This window comes from Serinus canaria, chromosome 1A, assembly GCF_022539315.1.
Source record: "Serinus canaria isolate serCan28SL12 chromosome 1A, serCan2020, whole genome shotgun sequence".
NCBI lineage: Eukaryota > Metazoa > Chordata > Aves > Passeriformes > Fringillidae > Serinus > Serinus canaria.
The window spans coordinates 55,744,489-55,764,257 of record NC_066314.1 but is presented as its reverse complement, the minus strand read 5'-3'; the positions used below and the strand labels follow the sequence as shown (position 1 = coordinate 55,764,257).

Here is a 19,769-nt window from a genome sequence, read left to right as displayed (position 1 = left end):
TCCGCCAGTACCAAAGATGGCGGGAAGAACCCAGTAATCACGTGATGCCACACTAAAGACGGTGTCTCATCCGAAAGTGACTTCTGCCAGTATCCAATGTGGCGGCACGAGCAGGAAGTCACGTGATGCCACACAGAAGATGGCTGATAACGCTAGGTTTATTTGACCTTCTAAATATGGCGGTGTTTTGCGCGTGCGCCTTGAGTAGGGGAGGAAATCGCTTCCTAGGAGTGCGCGCCTGTCAATGACGCCTGTTCGATTGCCTGAGCCCCACCCCGCGCTTCCGGCGCGATTTTCCGCGGCGAATCCCGGTGCGGGGACACCGGCTGTGGGGACACGGGCTGTGGGCCAGCGACGTGCGGGGATACCACGGGCCGTGGGGCCAGCGACGCCGCGAGCGGGCAGCAGGATGCAGCTCCTCTTTCGCAAGAGCTGCGAGGTGGCGGCCGGAGCGAGAATTCCTGCTGCCAGTCGCTCTCTGGGAGTGCTGGGCGGACTCGGGCTGGGGAGGTAGGAAGTGTGTGGGGTGTTCATGTCCCCGGGAGCTGCTGAAATGGCAGCTGGCAGCAGCCTCGTGTGTCTGTGTGGAACCAGCCATAACGCTGGCAGCCGGGTGAGAGCTGGGAAATGAACATCAGCAGGCTGGAAACAAACCACAGAAATGGGTTAAGATGGGATGGACTTCTCCCAAGCATCTAAAAATCCTTTTGGTTTTGGTGTAGGAACTCAAGAGTGGAGTGACTCCCGAGGTGTTGGCATTTATTTCAATGTAGTTTTGGTGAGGTGCCCTCTCCGTGCCTTTCCCACAGCTGCTGTTGGCTCAGCAGTTGCCCCTGATCTCCCAGTGAGATGCTGGTCTGTTCTCCCAGCCCAGCGGTACACTGGACACAGCTCATGCCGTTCCCAAGGGCGATTTCTGCCTGCAGGGGCAGTTCTGGTGCCATTGGAGCTGTGCTGAGAAGGGAGGGCTGGCAGCGACAGGTTTGGGATGCTCTTCCTGTGGCATGCACGTTCCACCCTCCCAGGCAGGCTCTGGGCTGGATTCCTCGGCTGGCACTTGCCAAGCACTGCAAGGGCCTTGGCTGTGCAGGGAACAGAACATTTAAGGGGAAAGCAAAGATGGGGATGTTCTGGCTTTAGAAAGAGACTGCAGAAAGATCCTTTTGGAAGGGACACTGAACTTTTCCAGCTGTGCCAAAACGAGCCAGTGGGATGTGAAGGTGTGGGACAGTCTGGAAGGTTCCTTGTGCCCAAAGGATCATGGCAAGTGCAGCACTAAAAAACTCCAAAGTAAAACTTCAAAGTAAATCTGGCCAAAACGAGCCAGTGGGATGTGAAGGTGTGGGACAGTCTGGAAGGTTCCTTGTGCCCAAAGGATCATGGCAAGTGCAGCACTAAAAAACTCCAAAGTAAATCTTGGAGTGCCTTTTGGTGGCCTGTTGAGCTTGGAAGAGATGCTGAGTATGAAATTACAGGGAAACTGCCCTTGCTGCAGTGGTTGGAGGGAGGAACAGTGGCAGCTGTTTGCTGGCTGCTTCTTGCCCATCTTCCCCTCAGTCCCCTAGAGCTCCAGGTCACCACGCCATCTTTGCTTTTCCAAGGGTTTCTTTTTTGCTGGAGGGTTTCTAAATGTGGCCGGGGGCTTTGCTGCAGCTGGATTTTATTTCTGCTTGAGGAAGTGTCTCTTTGTAGGGTCTGTGATTTACCAGTCCCCATGCCAGGTTCACTGCATAGAAGCAGGCACATAAAGCCCAGGGCCTGGACTGGGATACTCCAGGCCCCTGCCAAGCACAGGGGTCCTTGCTTGGTGTTGGTTCTCCAGTTCTGTCTGCTCAGGCCTGGTTCTGACCTGCTCAGCCATAAATGCCACTGCAGGAGGAGCAGAACGTCCCTCAGCTCCTCTGGATCATTTGTTGCACTGACTTTGTGCTGCAGCCTGAGCTGTGAGGCCTGAATGTTAGGTTTGAATTAATGCAAATTTTCCAGGATTGTGTGTTTGGAGTTGCTGGTTTAGGGATAGCAAGGTCTGGATTTGGATTTGTGGGCACCAAGCACTCCTTGTGTCAGCTTTAGGTATGGATTGGTGGGAATTGTTGGAGGAAAGCAAAGGGAGTTGAAATGCACAGATCTATTCCTGGAGAAATTATCAGGATGGGAGAAAAGAGGGTGTGGAACTGCTGGGAGCTCCTGGAGAGAGGAAAGGATCCAAGGATTGGGACAAAAGCTGTGGAACAAAGCCTGAAAGGGGACAGGGGAAGGGGGAAAGAATCCCTGCTTCAGGAATCCAGCAGGGGCCAGGAGAGGATCATTTTCCATCCACCAGCTCTTGGTGAAATCCTAATAATGAAGATCAGAGGAAATTATTTGTTTGCTATTAGATTTGGAATGAAAGGTGCTATTCCAGAGGGGTATATTCACCTCTTAAAATTCTGTTGGATAAAGGAAAAGAGGGAGGAAGCAGCTGGGGAATGAACAGGTGGATTTTTGATGGATACAGGGGAAGATGTGGCAAGGGACTCTTAGGTAAATTAAAACTCATGGGTACCACCAGGAAAAGCCCCAGCTGCCCTTCTTTCCAAGCTCTGACATTCCAGAGGGGTAACCAGTGGTTAGCACATCCATTTCTATATTCCTTGGATGCCCAGTGCTTTGTTGGGAAGAGATTAATATTAGGAAATGAACAAATCAGGGATGTAACTCCTGCTAAAAAAGCTCTGGAGGCCCAGGTTTTGATATTCACAGTAAGGCTTTATTGATTGGGTGGAAAGATTCAGATTTGCTGGGGTTCCTGTGTTCACTTCAAGCTGCTTCTCCTCATGAGACCTGGGAATAAGATTTCCCAGTTCCAGTGGCCCAAATAGGAAATGCGCCAACTCCCAAGAGCGGGGATTCTGGATATGCTTCCTTAGTTTGGTCTGAGAAAAGAAAGGAAACCCAGATTAACCCTACCCTGAGTGTGTCTCCTCTTTTTGTCACATGGGGGAGGTGTTGCAGAGTGTTGAGAAGAATACATGGTGAAGGGCATAGGAATAATTCCTTTTTATTTTGTGTCCATTTCTAATTCCTGAAGAATTTCAGGAGGGGTGGAATCTGTTAACTCAGTGCCTTTGAAGGTGATTTGAACAGACACACAAGCCTTGCCTTATTTTGGAAGTCCTAGTGAGGAGAGGCCAGGTTTAAGGTTGCTTCTGCCTCTTGAGAATCCCACCGGTTCCACGAAAGGAAACAGTAGGATTGGTGTTTTGAGGGTCCCTTGGCAAATTGCTGACAAGGAAAACTCCCACCAAGGTCTTGTCTGTGGCACCTGGAGCTGCCCTGGCCACTGAAAGGCTCCAAATCCACTCGTGTTTTAGGTGATCTGTGGCAGAATGGAGGAGCAAACACTTGGGTTTGATTTACTGCAAGAACTGGGTTTCAGCAGCAGTGATCAGCAGCGCTTTGGTGAGAAACCTCCAGTTTGTGCTTCCATGCAGCTTCTCCTCCTGCCCTGGGCTCCTGGCACTGCTGCCATGGGGACAGGCTCTCCACTCCTACTGAAATGCAAAGCATTGGGAATGCCAGAGATGAAACATTAGTGTGGAGTGGGAAGTGGGTGTCATGGTTTGACCGTGGCGCAATGCTAGTGCCCCCATGAAAATATTTCCCTGGTGTCTGCTGTGAGATGTGATCAGAAATAGAGCAAAGCAGGCTCTAGCTTAGGAATAAAAGGAAAAAAAACTTTATTAACTTAGAACTATAAAAGAAACACACAGAACTCAGGATGAAAACTTTCTAAAAACATCCTTCTTCTCCCCACTAAATTTCTAATACATCTATCTCTCAGATCTTCAACTCTCATCTCATCACTGCGTTTTAGATAGTTAATTCTCAGTTCATCAAGGATAAAGGAGTCTCTCCTGTACCATAGGCTTCCCCAGGAAACACAGCTGAAACTTCTTTCCCTGTCACACATGGCACCGCCTGAAGATCATTTGCCATCGTGACATCTTCCTTTCATGCCCAGTGCTCTCACCACTGTGCGTGGACTAGAGCTGCTTTTAGGGTTTTCCTTTTTAAGGGTGCTTTGCCTAGTTCTAAAAAAAGCACAGTCTCTCACTTTTGGGACACCTGTCTCCCCCAGATTCCACCTCCTGGGGCCGAGGTATCTCGAGAACAGAGATCTTCTTCCCTGAAGATGGAGGGCACCACCACCACCCTCCTCACCTGTCATCTGTGCTCACGCTACTCTTTCGCATAACATCTCTGCACTCTCTTGGCTCTGAGCCATCGCCTTCCCCCTAAATGAAGTCTCTGTGTCACAGGAAAAATGGTTTTGTCCATGGCCATACAAGAAAACTTTCACCAAAGGCCACTCCATCATCTCTTCTCACCTAAGATTCTTTTCAACTTGTCTCGTGGCTCATTTCTTCTTATCTCATTTCTGTCTCTCCTCTCATTCAACTCCAGAAGGAATCAGCATTTGTAAGGTTTCTATTATCTAAGAAAAGTTTAAAAATCTCAGGCTCCTGATCTCTCCTTCATGGACGGAACCTAAAAGAGGCTTCCTCCTGGGAGTTCTCAGCTTTTAACCTCCCTGTGTTCTCAGAGGCTTATTCATGTCCTCAGTGGCCATACCAGGTGCCAATATTCAAATGTGAGCACCTATTGGTTTGACCACAGCATCCCAAAAAACTCACTTCTTCTCAAACCACAACAGTGGGAAACAACTGCTGGCTGGCAGCAGGGTGACTCAGTGAACGGGCCCTTGGAGGGACTGGCAGCCACCTGGGGAGGAATGTGGCAGGGCCCCACCACGGAGTCCCAGCACTGCTCCAACCTCAACCCTGGGCCCTTGCCAGATCAACTGCTCCTTCTGATCCTGAACAGGCACAAATTATCCCTATTTGCTTCTCAAGGAAAAGGCTGACCTTGGTGTCCTACATTAAGCAAAGCTGAAGGATTTATCCACCGAGAGAAGTGGTGATTTACAGAGCAAAGCAGAGTGGTATTCCACACGGGGAATTTGGGATTTGGGATGGTCCCAATCCATTATCTTTCTGTCCATTTTCTTTTGGATGCTGCAGCCTGATGAGCTGGGGGAGCTGCTCCTTTCTGTTCCCATTTAATTATCTGTATTTCTTTAATTCTCTGTGGAAATCTGCTTTTAATGAAAAGGCCCGGGAGGATATTGATGACATCCCACAGATGTGTGCTCCGACTCAGTCTGGATTTTCTTCCAGTTCTCCCAATTCTCACTTTGGGGGTGCAGTGCAGCCCTGCCCTGTGTATCTCCTAGAAGAGTTTTAGGGTTAATTTTTTTTTTTTTTGTATTTTGCAGTATTTCTCTAGAACTCGATTAAAAAGAGTAAAACCGTATCAATGTGGCTTGGACTGGTTCATTTCCATTGCTTAATTAAAGTAAATCATTGAGAAGGGGTTTGAGCAGCCCTTGGATGAAGCTGGCAGCTCTTCCTTATTGTCTCTTCAGTCTCTGAATTTCTTTGAATTATTTCTTAAGCAGTTACTGCAATCAAGATACACAGTGAGGAGAAACAGCCCTGCTGCCCTGCTGGATTGGGAAATCCAAGTCCTATTCCACAGAGGGATTGAAGGGATGGGGAGCTGAGCCTCAGGCTGGGATTTGGCAGTGGGAATTCAGTGAGGAGGGGAGAGGGGAGATCCACCAAAACTGGTTAAAGCCAATTCTGCTCGGTTTGGGTGCCCCCACCCCAAAAATGATCCTGGTTAAAGGGATCTTGAGGGATGTGCTGGGGGGGCTGTGCTGGAACCCCCAAACCCTGGGGCAGGGATGGTGAGCAGTGCCAGAGACATAGGAACACTATGGAAGGGGGACTGTTACCTCCAAATTCCAGACAGGAATGCTGGGCATTGCCAGCTCTTTGGGACACTGCCTGATCCAGAGAATTGTCCCATTATTTTCTGTCGTGCTCAGCAGCTGGTACTTCATTAGAGTCCCACAGGCCAAAAATCCCATGGGAGCAGCTGGGATCACAACTGATCACACAGAAGCCGGTCCAAGATTGGAAATGAGCTGTTCCACAGATTTATTTTCCCTAATGGGTTTTTAATTTAAAGCAGAACATTTTAACACTTTAACACCGTGCCCCGAGCCCCCGTCCCCATATCCTTTATTTTTGGGGTTTCTCCATGAGAATTATCTGCCTAGGCTGGATAAAAAATTCAAAACAAATTCCCCCGAATCTGCGGGGCCCGGCGGGGTCTGGGGTGCCCCGGAGCCCCGGCGGAGCCGCAGCCGGAGCAGGAGCGGCAGCGCTGGGCTCGGCCCCAGCGCCCGGCCCGGAGCGGCTCCTCCCGCCCGCGGCGAGCCCGGTGCCCATCCCAGCGCCAATCCCGCTCCGGTCCTCCGGCCCCGAGACAGCCAGCGGATACAGGCAGGAGTCGGACCTGAAGCCCGGGTTCCAGCGCAGGTCCCAGCCCCGGGTCGGCCCGGGTGTGAGGGGCGGGGCCGCGAGCGATGGGCCCGGCCCCATCCCGGGCAGGGCCGGGGCTCCGTGAGGCGGGGCCGGGACTCCGTGAGGCGGGGCCGGGGCGGAGCCAGGGCGGGACCGCGGCTTCAGGGGTGGGGCCGGGCTCGGCTCAGGCGTGCGGGCCCCAGGGCGGCTGCGCGGGGCGGGGCCGAGGTCATTTAATCGCCGGAAATCGCCTCGGCCGCCATTGGCTCACGCAGAGCAGTGTCTATGGTGTTCTCTCTGCGGCCTCCGTAGGTGAGGCGCAAGGGCTTCGGCCTCTCCTCCTGTCCTCCCCTCTACCCTTCCTTCTGCCCGTATTCCTTTTTTCTGTCCCTCTTTCCTCTCGCCCCGAAACCCTTCCCTACTCTGCCCCCAAACCCGACCCCCTCACTCCTTCCTCTGCTGTCCCTACCTCGCTGTCCCCTTCTATTCCACTTTTCCCCTCTTCTGTCCATCCTTCCTTTTCCCCCTGTGAAAAACGCCATTCACTTGTGTTAAAATTTTAGAAATTTAATAGTAATGAAAATAGTAATAAAAGTTAGGACAATAAGAATTTGGATAATCAAAGTTAGGACAATAAAAGACAATAAAAAGCAAAGAACGTCCGGGTGCTTTGCTCTGCCCCAAAGCACGTTTTGCTAACAAAGGATTAACCCTTAAAACAATAGCCTATTGCCTATTCATATATCTCATACGTGATTCAAACATTGCTTTCAAACTAAGGGTGTTTCTGCTTAATGTCAGCTTCCCCCCTCATCTTGTAAATCAATTGTCTTGGTCCCTCAAAGTCTGGGCTATCCCGATAAAGATGCAGTGATTCTTCTCTTGCAATAATTCTTCTCTTGGGATGTTGGTGTCTTGTTAGTGAAGAATTTCTTGAATTATCTTATCCATTCCTTGAGCTAATTACAAAAAGTATCTTACATCACATAGTTTCTATTTTAATATTATGCTATAGCCTAAAAACGATATTTACCACACTATTAAAAGATATTAATACAGCGTAACTTTGGAACATAACACATACAGTATTCATTTTAATATTTGCAAAGACAATCATATAATAAGCATATTTCACACCCACACCTGGCCTTTCCCTTCCCCTCACGCTTCCCTCCTCACACCCCATCTCTCCCCTCTCCCTGTCCTTCCCTCTTCCTCCTTCCCGCAGCCGCGGGGCTCGAGGTGCCGGAGAATAAAGCCCCGAGAGCCGGAGCTCGGCGCCCCCCGCCCTCGCTGGAGTCCCCACACGGGGCCGGAGCCGCTCGGCGGGTCCGCAGTGCTGTTCACACACAGCGCCGGCACTCCGGCTTCCACACAGCACACTGTGGGGGCACCCCGATCCCCCCGCCCCGCTCCGGGACCCCCTCCTCCAGAGGGCCCTCTCCAACCCCCCCACCCATCCAGGACGTCTCCTAAGGAGGGGATCCCCCCTAACCTACCCACACCCCCCGCGAGGACCCCTTCCGGAGGAGGGGTGCGGCGGGACCGTCGCTCGGAGCGCTGCGCGGAGCTTGAGGCGCTGAGGCGGGGCCGGCCCTGGGATCCGGGCCCCGAGATCTGGGTCCGGGTTCTGCCGGTGTCTGCTGGGGGACCCGGGCGGAGCCTCTTCTCCCTCGGCGGGCGGGGTGCGGGATTTGGGCTGGGGTGAGGACCGGGATCGCCGCGGACGCGAGGAGCCCCTCCGGGCCCGGCGCTGGGATCGAGTCCGAACTGCGCCCCGTGTGGCACAGGGGTACCGCCGGAGCTCGGTCCTGCTCCAGCCGTTCATCCAACACCTGCCCGGTGAGACTTGATGCTCTCCCTCCTCTTTCACGTTCCCGGTGGCTCGCACTCCCCAGTGGAAAAACGCGTGGGTTTAAAAATCCAGTGAAAATTGCTCTTTATTTCCGGAGCACAGGAGATTCTGGGTTGAAAAGAGCCACGAGGATCATCAGGTCAAACAGTGATAAGTGATTGATCCGTGTGGGGATTGAATTCAGAATCTTGGCCTTTCAGCACCCTGCTCCAAGCACCTGAGCCAATCTCAGGCTCATGAGGAAGGTCCTGCCTGGGATGGGGATGACTGCTGCCAGCAAGGGAATTCCTATGCAAATGGTGCTCCTTCTGTCCGGCTAATGCTGCTTTACACACCAGCCCCTAGACTGGCTCTAGAGCAAAACTAGCTGGTACCTGACATGACAGCACAAAACTCTTCCAATAACCCTGGTTTCCTGCCCCTTCCAGGATTTACCCAACAGCTGTAAAGGTGCTCCTTCCATTCCCTTTCCAGGGAGAAATGAGCGGGACAAGTCCTGAGGGTTCATTTGGTCCATGGCCAGAGTTATTCTGGAGAGTGTCAGGGTTGGTTCCACCTGCAGAGAGGCATTTCCTGCACGTGAGTGTTCACAGCCCAAAATCACTGCAGGTGCTGAGGCTGGGGCCACTTTCCTGGCCCAGAGCTGCACGGAGCCCTTGGGGACTCCCACTCCCTGCCAGGAATGTTCCTTGGTGTTTCCTCAGTGTGTCCCAGCTGGCTGGGAATGTGGGGCAGGAGGAGGCTGGGAGCCCCAGGAAGGGAACCAGCACCTCTTGTCCTCGGTATCTGCAGGGGAGGAGCTGTGCCTGCAGTGCCTGCCTGTGGCAGGCAGCATGCCACACACATCCCAGGGATGGGCACTGGGATGCCCAGGCAGTGCTAGGGTGGATGTGGATAAAGGGCTGCTCACAGCTCCTCAGCCAGCGGCTGCTCTGAACAGGCACCCAGGGATGCTTCAGCTGGACAGACCCCCCCCGACACCCCAGACTTACCCCAAGGAAGAGCTGGTGTTCCCTGGCAATGTTGGCACGGGGCGTTTGTGGAGGGGCTCAGACAGCAATTCCCAGTGCTGACCTCCCGGAGCTCCTGCACAGCCCCATGTATGTCCCAGCCCCCCAAACCCCTTCCTTCCAGACTGGGGACATCATCAGCAGTGTTAAAGTCAAGGGAATCTTCCCTCACAGAAATGAAACCCCAAGCAATGCCCTTGGAGATGCCTTAAAATCAAGGCTTCAAGCGGGATGAAGTTTTGTTTGGATAAAGTTTGGAGTTTTTCAGGCCAGCTGGAACCACAGAACTGATGGAAAGCTTTCCCACGGAAGGTGTGTTGAAAGCAGGGATGTGCATCTCTTTCCTGAGGAAAAAGAATTTGCAGAGGCACTGCTGAAGCTCTGAAATGGACTCAGCTTGTGCAGGGAGAGATGTCCTCCCCTGGGCACAGGAGCTGCCTCAGCACAGGCCAGGAGTGCATCCGGCCTTTGCCTCCTCCTGCCTTAAAAGCCCAAGCTCAGGGGGGATGAAATCAGCTGAATTCCAGGGAACTCTGCTAAATGTCCCCCAGGGACATCAGTGGGGTTGGGGGATAGAGTTATAAATAGCAAATTCTATGGAATATAAACCTGTCCTTGTCTTACCTCAATGAGCTTCCCTGGGACCTCTGCTGATTCCTGTCACTGCTGGTGTTAAAGTGGCAGCTCTGCATGGGAATGTCCACGCTCCACGAGGCACTGTCAGGTTATTCCAGCAGGAATTCAGCAGGGAGTTTGGGGCTGTGGGTATAATTCATCTGAACTAGCAAAGCTGATACTGAACCCCAAGTCTGGGCACCACACAGAGAACAATCTTTTTGCTGCCCTGTCAGCTAAAGCCCCTGGGCTGGGAAATTTCAGCAGCCAAATGTATGGAAGGATGTAAATCCCAGCATTCCCCAGAGGGACAATCCATGTGCCAGGATGGGAGCTCGTGTCCTTCCCCTGCTGCTGGCAGGACAAATTCCCCTCGGCACAGTTGGCCCGGCGGGGCAGTGCCTGGGAGCAGGAGGGGCTGGAGAGCGGATCGGCTGCCCGGGAAGCACCGGAACATGAGGGCTGCTGGAATCGCATCTGAATCACTGAAAACATTCTTGCCCTGCAGAAGCCAAAGCAGATCCATTCTGGGCAGGCTAGTGGGCAGCAGCTCTTGGGGGAAAACATCCTGGCCCTGCCAGGAGCTCTAACTCTGCTTTTCCTCCCAGATCCTGAGCAGTGTCAGGGCCACTGTGAGGGAGTTAAAATCCAAATAAACACCACAGCCCATGGAGTGAATGTTCCCTACAGAGAAATGTCGTGTTGTCATAAAAATCTTAAAGATCTGTTAAAAAGGCTAGGACAACACTGTAATGGTTTGCTCTTCTGGTGCTCTTCAACACCTTCTGGTTTGCTCTTGGAATGCTCCTGGTTCTGTTTTTATGTATTTTTAGTCCCTCCATGGGCAGCTTGTAGAATTTATTCTGGGACTTAGAGGTTGAGCAGGGTTGGCTTTGGATCGACCTTCACCTCTGGTCCCACTTTGTGCAAACTCAACTTGGGCCAAGCTGGGTGAACTCATCATCTCAGCTTTCCCCTCCAAAATATCTCCTACTTATTTCCCTGCAGATGAACTCAGATGTTGCCCCAAACTGTCCACTCATCCCCTCCACTTGCCCTCACAGTGGTCCTTCTGTTCCCCCAGATGTCCTGGTGACACCAGGGAGGTCCCTTTGCCTTGCTCCTGCCCCTCTCCAGCCCGAGGCCTCTCCTCTGCTGGCTCTCTCTGCCCTTGTTCCACACAGCAGGGCACAAAAGGGGAAAGGTTTCGGAAAACTTTTCTGCAATTAATTAATAATTATTTCCAATTCCTCAGTGAGAAGAACATGAACTCACAGCCATCAAGACCTGACAGTTCCCTGCAGTGAGAGCTCAGCACATGTCTACAGAAGCAAGTCCGGCGTCTGGAAGAAAGAAGAAAAAGGTGATTTATTCTGTTTCAAAATTATTTCAAGTTCTCAAACCCAAATCAACCTTTGCTCTTGATTTTGGCTGGGTGAATCCTGAGCAGTGGGCACAGGTCATGTCATTCATGATGATGCAGGTGATGCTTTCTGGGGGAAATCTGCTGATTTCCAAAGTTCACTGCCTGTCCCATGCCTGATCTGCGCAGGAGAAAACCCTGTCCATGAAGGGATTTTGCTCCATCTAATCCCATCTGCCCAGGCTGTTCCATGAGGATATTGCCAGGCTGGGGCAGCAAAGGTAGATGAAGCTCTCAGCACTCTCTGCTCCAAACACGACTCTGGGCTCCTTTGCAAACTACTTCTGCCATGAGGTTTTTTTCCTGGAGAAATTAAGGAATTGCTCATGGAAGGGTGGAGATGAAGTTATCACCAAGGGAAGTAAAGGATAAATATTCCTGTAAGAGCCCTTGGGATCTGCTGGGCTGAACTGGGAAGGGGACATTCATTCCCTGCATTGCAACAACCTCACACACCAAGCACAGACTGTCAGGTGGGGTCTGACAGCACCACTCTGACAAACCTCCTTGTCCTTCTCCCTTTCAGTGACTTCTTCCTTCAAACTCTGAAGCTGACAAGCCCAAAAGCTCTGTCTGGCCACCCAGGAGCAAAAGGATCCTCCCAGGGATGAGGCACATTCCCAGCAAACACTCCCAACACAGCACAGAGGCACCTCTGGAGCTCGTGTTGGGGCTGGCAAGGCTGCCAGGAGGACACAGCCCCCAGCTGGGGTGGCAGTGGCAGTGACAGCAGCAAATTCCCATGGTCTGATGGCACAACAGGGAGACAAAGGCCAGCAATGCCCACAGAAAGTGCAGGTTTAATTCTGCTCCCTGTGCTGCCAAATCCCAGCAGGAAATCTCCAGGGGGGACAGAAACTCCCAGGAGGCACAAATGCAGCATCTGTGACCCTGATCCTGCTGAAACTCAGTGTATAGGGCCAAACCCCTCCAGATGAACACTGACCTGACCTGGCTCAGTCTCAGACACTGCCCCAGTTCTCACCTCCCAGCTGCTCCTGGGGCTGCCACCACATTCCTGACAAGGAGCCAAAGGCCCCTTTGTACAGGGCTCTCTCTGTGTCCCAGGTGTTGGGGACAGCCTGAAACCAGGACAGATCCCTCTGGATTTGGGAAACTCTGGGGACATCTGGGGACTCACCCCACACCATGGGCAGGACCTGGAGCCCTCCAGTGCAGGCCAGTAGTTCTGGAGTCTGTTGGGTTTGGCTGCTCCAACACCAAAGCTCTTGGCAAAGATGGGATAAGTTAAGTGTTTTTTCCTGTTCTGAAAGAGAAGAGAAAATGGTAATTAAGTCCATTGTGAAAAGCAAAGGCTTCTGGCTTTCCCACTTTGTTCTGATTACTCACTATAAGGTTTTATCCATAAAAAATGAGAGGTGGCACCAAATTAAAGTACCATTTTCCAATTTTTTTCTCTACATTTTTTTTTTGTACATAAAAAGGATGCCCATTTTTTCTTACTGCATTTTTTGCCTAATTTTAACAGAACCATTTTCATTCCTTGCTTGTGAGTTATTCCATGCTTTGCCGTTGGACTTTGGACAAAGGAGGGGAAGGATCTGTTCCACATGGGTGTCATCCAATGCTCAGCTCAGCTCCAGTGCTTTCCTTGGGAAAGGATGTACTGGAATAAAAGCAGTAATCCTGGCCCACATGGTACCTACCCACAGGAGGGCACTACTCTGTTCCTGGCAGAAGGAGACCTGCTGACAGCTAAGTGGTTCAATACTTGGCTGTGTTGCAGCAACATAGAAGGCCTGGACTTGGAGCCTTCTCTCCTTTCCTGTTCTGAGCAGGAGCATTGGTGCATTCAGGTGGCTTTGCCCAGAAGCTGTGTGTAAGAGGAGAGAAGAGGACATTTGTCAGGGCCCAACCATGATAAAGATCCTTCTCATATCAACAGCAAAATCAAAGATTTTGATGAATGATTGATTTTTGAATGAATGAATGAATGAATGAATGAATGAATGAATGAATGAATGAATGAATGAATGAATGAATGAATGAATGAATGAATGAATGAATGAATGATTTTTGCCTGACTGAATAACTATCTGATCCTTTACAGGACACTGATAGTTATAATATTGCTTGCAGTTTGCTGGAGCCATGAAACAGCCAATACCTGCAGGGTGTTATTCCCTGACAGCACATTTGGAGAGAAACAAACCGCAGGATACTCTTGTCCAAGCAGGCAGTTACTTTCCTTCCTCTGAGAGAGTTTTGAGGTGCTTCTTGGAGTAATTTTGCTAATCCTGGCTGCAGGTAAGGCCATAAAAATGTAATTACTCTCAAGATGCATTTTAGCCCCTTTTATATAGACCGGTTTAAAATGAAACATTGGGAGGGTTCTGGGGGCTGTTTTCCAAACAAAAGCTTTCCTTCAAAATAAATACACCAACAAAGAAACCCCAAATTACTTGTTTTCAAAATGCTGAAATGCAATACTTAAGAGCTGACTTTTCAGAATTGTCTTCTCATTTCTTTATCCATTATTTCTTCCCAATTATGGTCTGAGCTTACCATTCCTCAAGTCTTATGCTTCTCAGTTAATTATGTTTCTCAGTTAATCCATCCCCAAAGCCCTCTCTGCGGGTCCCTTGTCAAAACTTGTAGCTCTTAAGTGAATAGAGTACACCAAAGATATTTACTCTAGGGCCAATGAAGAAGCCATTCAGTTAGAGCCAGTAGATGGCAGTAAAAGATAGGGAATAAGGAAAAAAAAAAAAATCAAACCTGTAATTGGGAAACAGCCGGTGGGTTCTCGTTTCACTGCAGACTTCCCCAAGCTGGTGCCATGCCCTGTCTCCATGCACAAAGGAATGGTTTCTTGGAGAGCCCTTTTTGTTTTGTCTCATGCCCGTTGCCCTGGGTGCTTTGGGCACACAGGAAACACCAGCATTTCTGCCCAGTAAATTCATATTTTCATCATTTAACCCCAAAAAGAAGATTCCCCAAAGAGGAGTTGCAAGCACAGCACCCAGTCTACAGGCAGGATCCCACACGAGCTGCTGGAGATCAGCTCCTCAGCAGTAACTGTTAGGGGTGATCCAGAAGCTGCACAACAGCTGATGGAGAAAGTGAAGAGTGGAATGTGCACAGACAGCTAAGGATGAGCACCTACTCATCCCCAGTAATGTCTGGGCAGCATTTGGATTAATAAATTGAATTTTACAGAGAAAATCATCCTGGGACTTTGAGCCAGTGTGGTGGCTGAAGCCCAAACTGTGCACTTTGATACAAAGCCAAACCTGGGGGAGCAGCACTCTCTGATTCACCTTTCACCTCATAAGTGCCCTCTGATTATCACATGTAGTATCATGCTCCAGCTTTGGCATAGATCATAGTTTTATAAAGTGCGAGGAAAATTATTACAATTATATATATATATATATATATATATATATAGAGAGAGAGAGAGAGAGAGAGAGAGAATCAATATAGTTACTGCAATTAAAATACATTAGAAATCTAAATATATCCTGTTGATCCTTTTCCTCTCCTTTTCACAACCGTCACCACTTGAGAGCCTCAGAAAAATTTGCAGGGGAAAGTCAACAAGTCCCACTCCCTAGTTAGAGCTGAGCTAACTTCAAACTTGAATAAAACCACTCAGATTTTCTTCTAGGGCTGAGAAATCTGAAAAAAACCTGTAACTGGGCAACCAAAAAGCTCTTGAACGGCAAGGAAAGTCTCAGTCATGGCAGCTCTTTAAGCCATTCACTGACAACCATCACTCACACAGTTCTGTGCCCATCACAGGCTCAGTAAAAATCTAATATCTTCTGTCCATGTGATGTCTGACCTGCACTTTGCATTGTGCTTGTTTGAAACATAAATTGCAGTGTGTAAAGCAGGAATGCACTGGCATACCCAGACAGGTATTTAATTCCAGAAGTGTCTTGTCTTCTGTCACCAGATTCTGTTTGCTCTCTGCTGGGGAGGTGGCTTTTTTTGCCAGGTGCTTTCTGAAGTTTGGGGATCAGCAGGGCTCTGGAGGAGTGTTAAAAGTGAATACCAGGCTAAGATGTGGATTACAGGAGATCCTTGTGGGGCTGGGCTCGAGGTTTGCATTGGAACTGGATCTGCCTGAGGTTAATTGACAATGCTGGAACAAGGGCTGTGGCTGAATGGCAAATCCTACTTAAGGTTGTTTAATTGCCTGGACAGCTGCAGGGAAATTACAAAGCCATCAGGTTTTGGTGTCCATAAATGTTTATGTACATTTATGTTTGTGTTATGTAGAAACAGAGCCATTCAAGCCTTCTCTGAAAGCAGAGTCGGTTTTGTGGTCCCACCATAAGGTGCAAGGGCCTTACAGACTCGTTCCTGATTTGGGAAGCGGAATGTGGAGGGCAAGGAGCAGAGATGGAATGGAAAGGTGGGAGAGCCCAGCAGGTCTGTGTTTCCTCATCTTGCTGTCCCTGAGGAGGATGGCATCTGCTTCCCACTCCCAGGAGGTGGCTCCCAAGCTCTCCCTCAAGTAGAGAGGAGCAAACCTGGACTTCCAATGCTACAGCAGGGGTAGGGCCCTTGGCTGCTGCTGCTCAGGTGCACCCAGGAAATGTCTTGTTAGCATCTGAATGTTGTAAATGCTTCATTTTCTTATGTGCTTTAGTGAATAATAAGAATTAAAAAAGCACATTTCCTTATGAGCATTTTACTATTTATCTACCCTAAAGGATGTGGCTGGTGAGGTGGAAAGGAAAAGAAAAAAACAAACCCAGCTGAAAACAAAGCACTCTCAGTCAGGGGAAAGCATTTTCAGAATTGTACCTCTGTGTTCTGGTCCTGTGACCAATTTTCCCACCTCATCTCAGAGTCCCAAAAGTTCAGCTGCAGTTAAAGCAGAGCTGTGTCTGATGCCAACAGCTTGGAGCAGTGCCTGCTCTCGGGGGGTGGGTGCCAGTGCCACAGATCACTCTTAGCACTGTGCAGGACAGGACTATAACCTGCTCTCCAAGATTACTCTGAGGCAAATAATCTCTCAAGGCTTTTCCTGCTACATGCAGAAGATAAACAAACAAAAATTATGAGCTCTATCAAAAAGGTTACAAGCTTACCTCATCATTCAGGAATGAACACAATCATTAAGTTAGGCAAGGAATTTTTCAGCATGTCACAGGAGAGGGGACAGTTGGTACTAAATTCAATTAGCAGAGTAATTTCATTCAGTAATTTAGATACCACATAACCACTTAAACTTGCAGTATGTAACAAAAATGTATCTTTACTAAAATTTTTAAATAATAAACAGACAATCCATATCAAAATTCAGATGGAATGTGTAACCTGAGGCAAGATAATCTCAGTTCTTCAAAATGTCATTTGGGGAACTTACCATCAACTTAAATGCATGTGGTATATTGTATTTACTTAGATATGTCTTACTTTTAAAGATGCTTAACAAGTAAAAAGAAATATTCTCTGAAGTCGGTGATGTGAGCTATATTGTCTGTAACATGAATAATACAGAATTAATTAATGCATGGGAGAGTTGTGAGATCAAAGCTGCTGATGTTTCTGACTCTCCTTTCTCTCTGTCTTTGCAGGCCAACAAGGTTTCCCTGCAGTGTAATGGAGTTCTCTGTGCCTGAGCTGGTTCTGTCACACTGACCCCCTCAGAGTGGCAGCACACAGTGTGCTGATGGGGCTTTTTTGATATCAGCACTAAATTCCTGTGGGGCATCTGCTGTGACTACAGGGAGAGACAGATCTGCTTGAGCAACCACAGGTACCAATCCACCTTGCAGAGTCTTGCATGAGGGTGAGTTCAGTACAGAGGAACTGTTTGAGGCTCTCCATCCTCAGGCTTTCCACCCTCACCAGATGTGGGAGGCACTTTCTATTTTTTTTCTGATACCAATAGAGAAAAAGCATCACAATGGCCTTACAGAACTACCTGGTCTCTTCAGTGCCACTGAATTTCAGGAGCTTGCAAAATACCTTCTCTGTGATAGGCCCTTTCCTTGATACACCTTCTACCCCATTGCAAGCACAAGTTTTGGGTTCCCCTCTCCTCCACAGACTGGGCCATCCAGCTGTCTAAGTAATCAGTTCCAAAGCTTTGCCCCCAGCCTCCACTCTGCACCATCTTCTGTGCCTTACATCAGCAGCTTCCTGGTCTCCCCCAGCAGCTCAGAAGCCCCATTTCTTACTGGTCTCTGGGGAAGTTGTTTGGTGTCACTGCCAGTCCTGGCCCTGCTGCTCAGGGCAGCCACAGAGGGGCACTGGGACAGTCCCCAGCACTGGGACAGGGATCTCTGCAGGAGTGTGTGCCAAGTGCTGGCCCCACAGTGGACACTTAGCATGGCAACCTAGAGGTGTGCCCTGACCCTGCAGCTCCTGGCTTATCCACAGGAGTCAGGCACTAGTTACTCTAGCAAGGATTAAAAAAAAAAAAACAAAAAAACAAAAAAACAAACCACAAAACAACAACAACAAACCCAAAAAACAAACAAACAAACAAACAAAAAACCACAAAAGGAAAAAAATAGAGTGGTACAGTCTTGCCATTTAACTGGGATTTCTAACATCAGAAAACCAAGGTGCTGCCACTGCAGCATGCTGAGACCCCAGAATGCATCTCTGGGAGTCACAGGCAAGAAACACCACAGGGGGGCTGTCCCTGTGTCTTTGCTGACCTGTCTCAGCAAGTGGTACCTCTCTGTCCCAAGCTGGGATGTCAAAAAGCTGCTGCTGTTCAAAGCCACGTTGTGCAGGCAGCCAGAGGGGAATGAGCCTATAGCAGTGCTCAAAACTCAGAGTACCTCTGTCCTAAGGGCACACTTTGCAGTTCACTCTGTGGCAGATTCCTGCTGCAGACTGCGATTGCCAGATGAGTTCTGAACAAGATGGAATAAAAGCATCTCTGTCTGTGAACTGGAAGGAGGTCAGCAGGTCCTGCAATCACAGAGCAGCCTCCAGGTTGTGGAAGACAGGTCATATAGAGAATGGAGAATATGAAGGAAGGGATGAGCTGGTCCATCTCCAGCAAGGAAAAGGCAGTACTTATAGTTCACTGGCTGCTCTGCACATTGAGCGAATAGAAAAAAGCCCAAAGTAAATCCAAACAACCAAACCACAAAAAACTCCCAAACCAGACAACTTATCTTCAAGGGTGGCTGTGGATTAGGCACTGAGTGTTCTCTAATTTGGTGAGCAATGCAGGCTCTTACTCAGACCCAGTAGCAGACCAGCACTGTGACCATCACTGGCTCCCCTGGCCTGATACTGTTTATGTCCTAAACTCTCAGCAGAGTTTCATCCTGACAAAATCAATCCAAGGCCCACAGATTCCTTCCCAGGTACCACTATCTGTGGTATGTATGCTGTGCTGTCATTTCCTTTGCCATGAGAATGAACACCAGCTTGTTCAAGAAATTTTGGAAATACCCCCCATTTCCCATTCTCCCCCTAATGGTGATTGTCCAGGCCCAGGGGAGAAGCAAACTGGTCTAAAGCCAACAGAATAAACCCTCAAAAGTGATGAATTTTTCTAGGGAATAGAGATGGGTCTCTCATTCTTCAGCAAGTTTGTGATTTGAGTCACGTGCAGAAAGAGGGAAGGCAGGGAGAGAACAGCTGCAGTGGTGGGAAAGTGGCCCACAAGAGCTACTTTGCCATTTGTACCTCAGTGTGGGCAATATCACATCTTGCTGGTGGTTTCCAGGAATGGCCAGAACACATATTTGTATTCCCAGAGCACAGGGAACACTTTAAGAATTGCTTCCATGCCAGCTGGTCTGACAAATAGATATATGGAAGAACATAAATAAACAACTGGGAAGTGCAGTCTGCCCTACATTAGGAGCCCTCTAATCATGTGTGAATGAGAGCAATTCGCTGCCACGCGTGATGGGGGGTGGTGGAGGCGGGGGGTAGTGCTGGTTTGCAAATCAAAAGCCAAGGGCTCTGAATTCACACCAACCCACTAACCCAGAATACAGTTCCAATTTTATACAAAGAGGAGATGGTTTCATGATGAGGACAATTAGGAGCAGTTTGCCCACAGCAGCTGTGCCCATTCTCTCCTGGGAGGTTGTCAGCAACACTCAGCAACCTGTCCCAAGTTCAGTGTTGAGCCAGAGACTGGACTGAAGACATTTGGAGGCCTTTCCTCCCTGACTGATCCTCTGCTAATCCCCCATTTTTTTGGGCACAAGGACTGTTCCATGAGCTGATGAAGCAGAGGAAAAGTAACCTGCTCCTACTCTCACCTATCCACCTGCCACAGCAAGGCTTGGGCTCCTGCAGCTGGTCAGACAGCCCTGCCAGGGCATATCAATACAAGGGATTATCTCCTAAATAAATATTTGGGATTATCTCCTGAGAAGAGTCTGTTCTTTGGCTGATTTGATAACCAGAAAGTGGCACTTGCATCTGCCTGGAATTGTGTGGTATTACAGCTTCAGTGGACGCCTACTTTCTCAAAGCTCCAAAACATTTGC

At 49.4% G+C, this 19,769-nt stretch overlaps 1 protein-coding gene and 1 long non-coding RNA gene across 5 annotated transcripts; one reads left to right on the top strand and one right to left on the bottom strand.

Moving 5' to 3' along the window:
* The first annotated feature begins 224 nt into the window (after window positions 1-224).
* On the top strand, window positions 225-19,654 carry LOC108962626 (uncharacterized). Of its 4 annotated transcripts, none has more exons than XR_007779239.1 (4): window positions 225-510; window positions 11,149-11,256; window positions 13,417-13,584; window positions 16,872-19,654. It is a non-coding gene; the product is annotated as an uncharacterized LOC108962626 (long non-coding RNA). The 4 variants fall into 4 exon arrangements; XR_007779240.1 differs by lacking the exon at window positions 225-510 and adding an exon at window positions 6,581-6,725 and having other exon boundaries at window positions 13,388-13,584; XR_007779238.1 differs by lacking the exon at window positions 225-510 and adding an exon at window positions 6,622-6,725.
* On the bottom strand, window positions 11,847-14,658 carry LOC127060324 (uncharacterized). The gene is made up of 3 exons (XM_050982427.1): window positions 14,056-14,658; window positions 12,984-13,150; window positions 11,847-12,583 (listed from the first exon to the last, which is right to left on the bottom strand). Exons 1-3 carry the CDS (start codon window positions 14,129-14,131, stop codon window positions 12,224-12,226), a joined length of 603 nt encoding a protein of 200 aa, XP_050838384.1. The 5' UTR covers window positions 14,132-14,658; the 3' UTR covers window positions 11,847-12,223.
* Window positions 19,655-19,769: the final 115 nt, after the last annotated feature.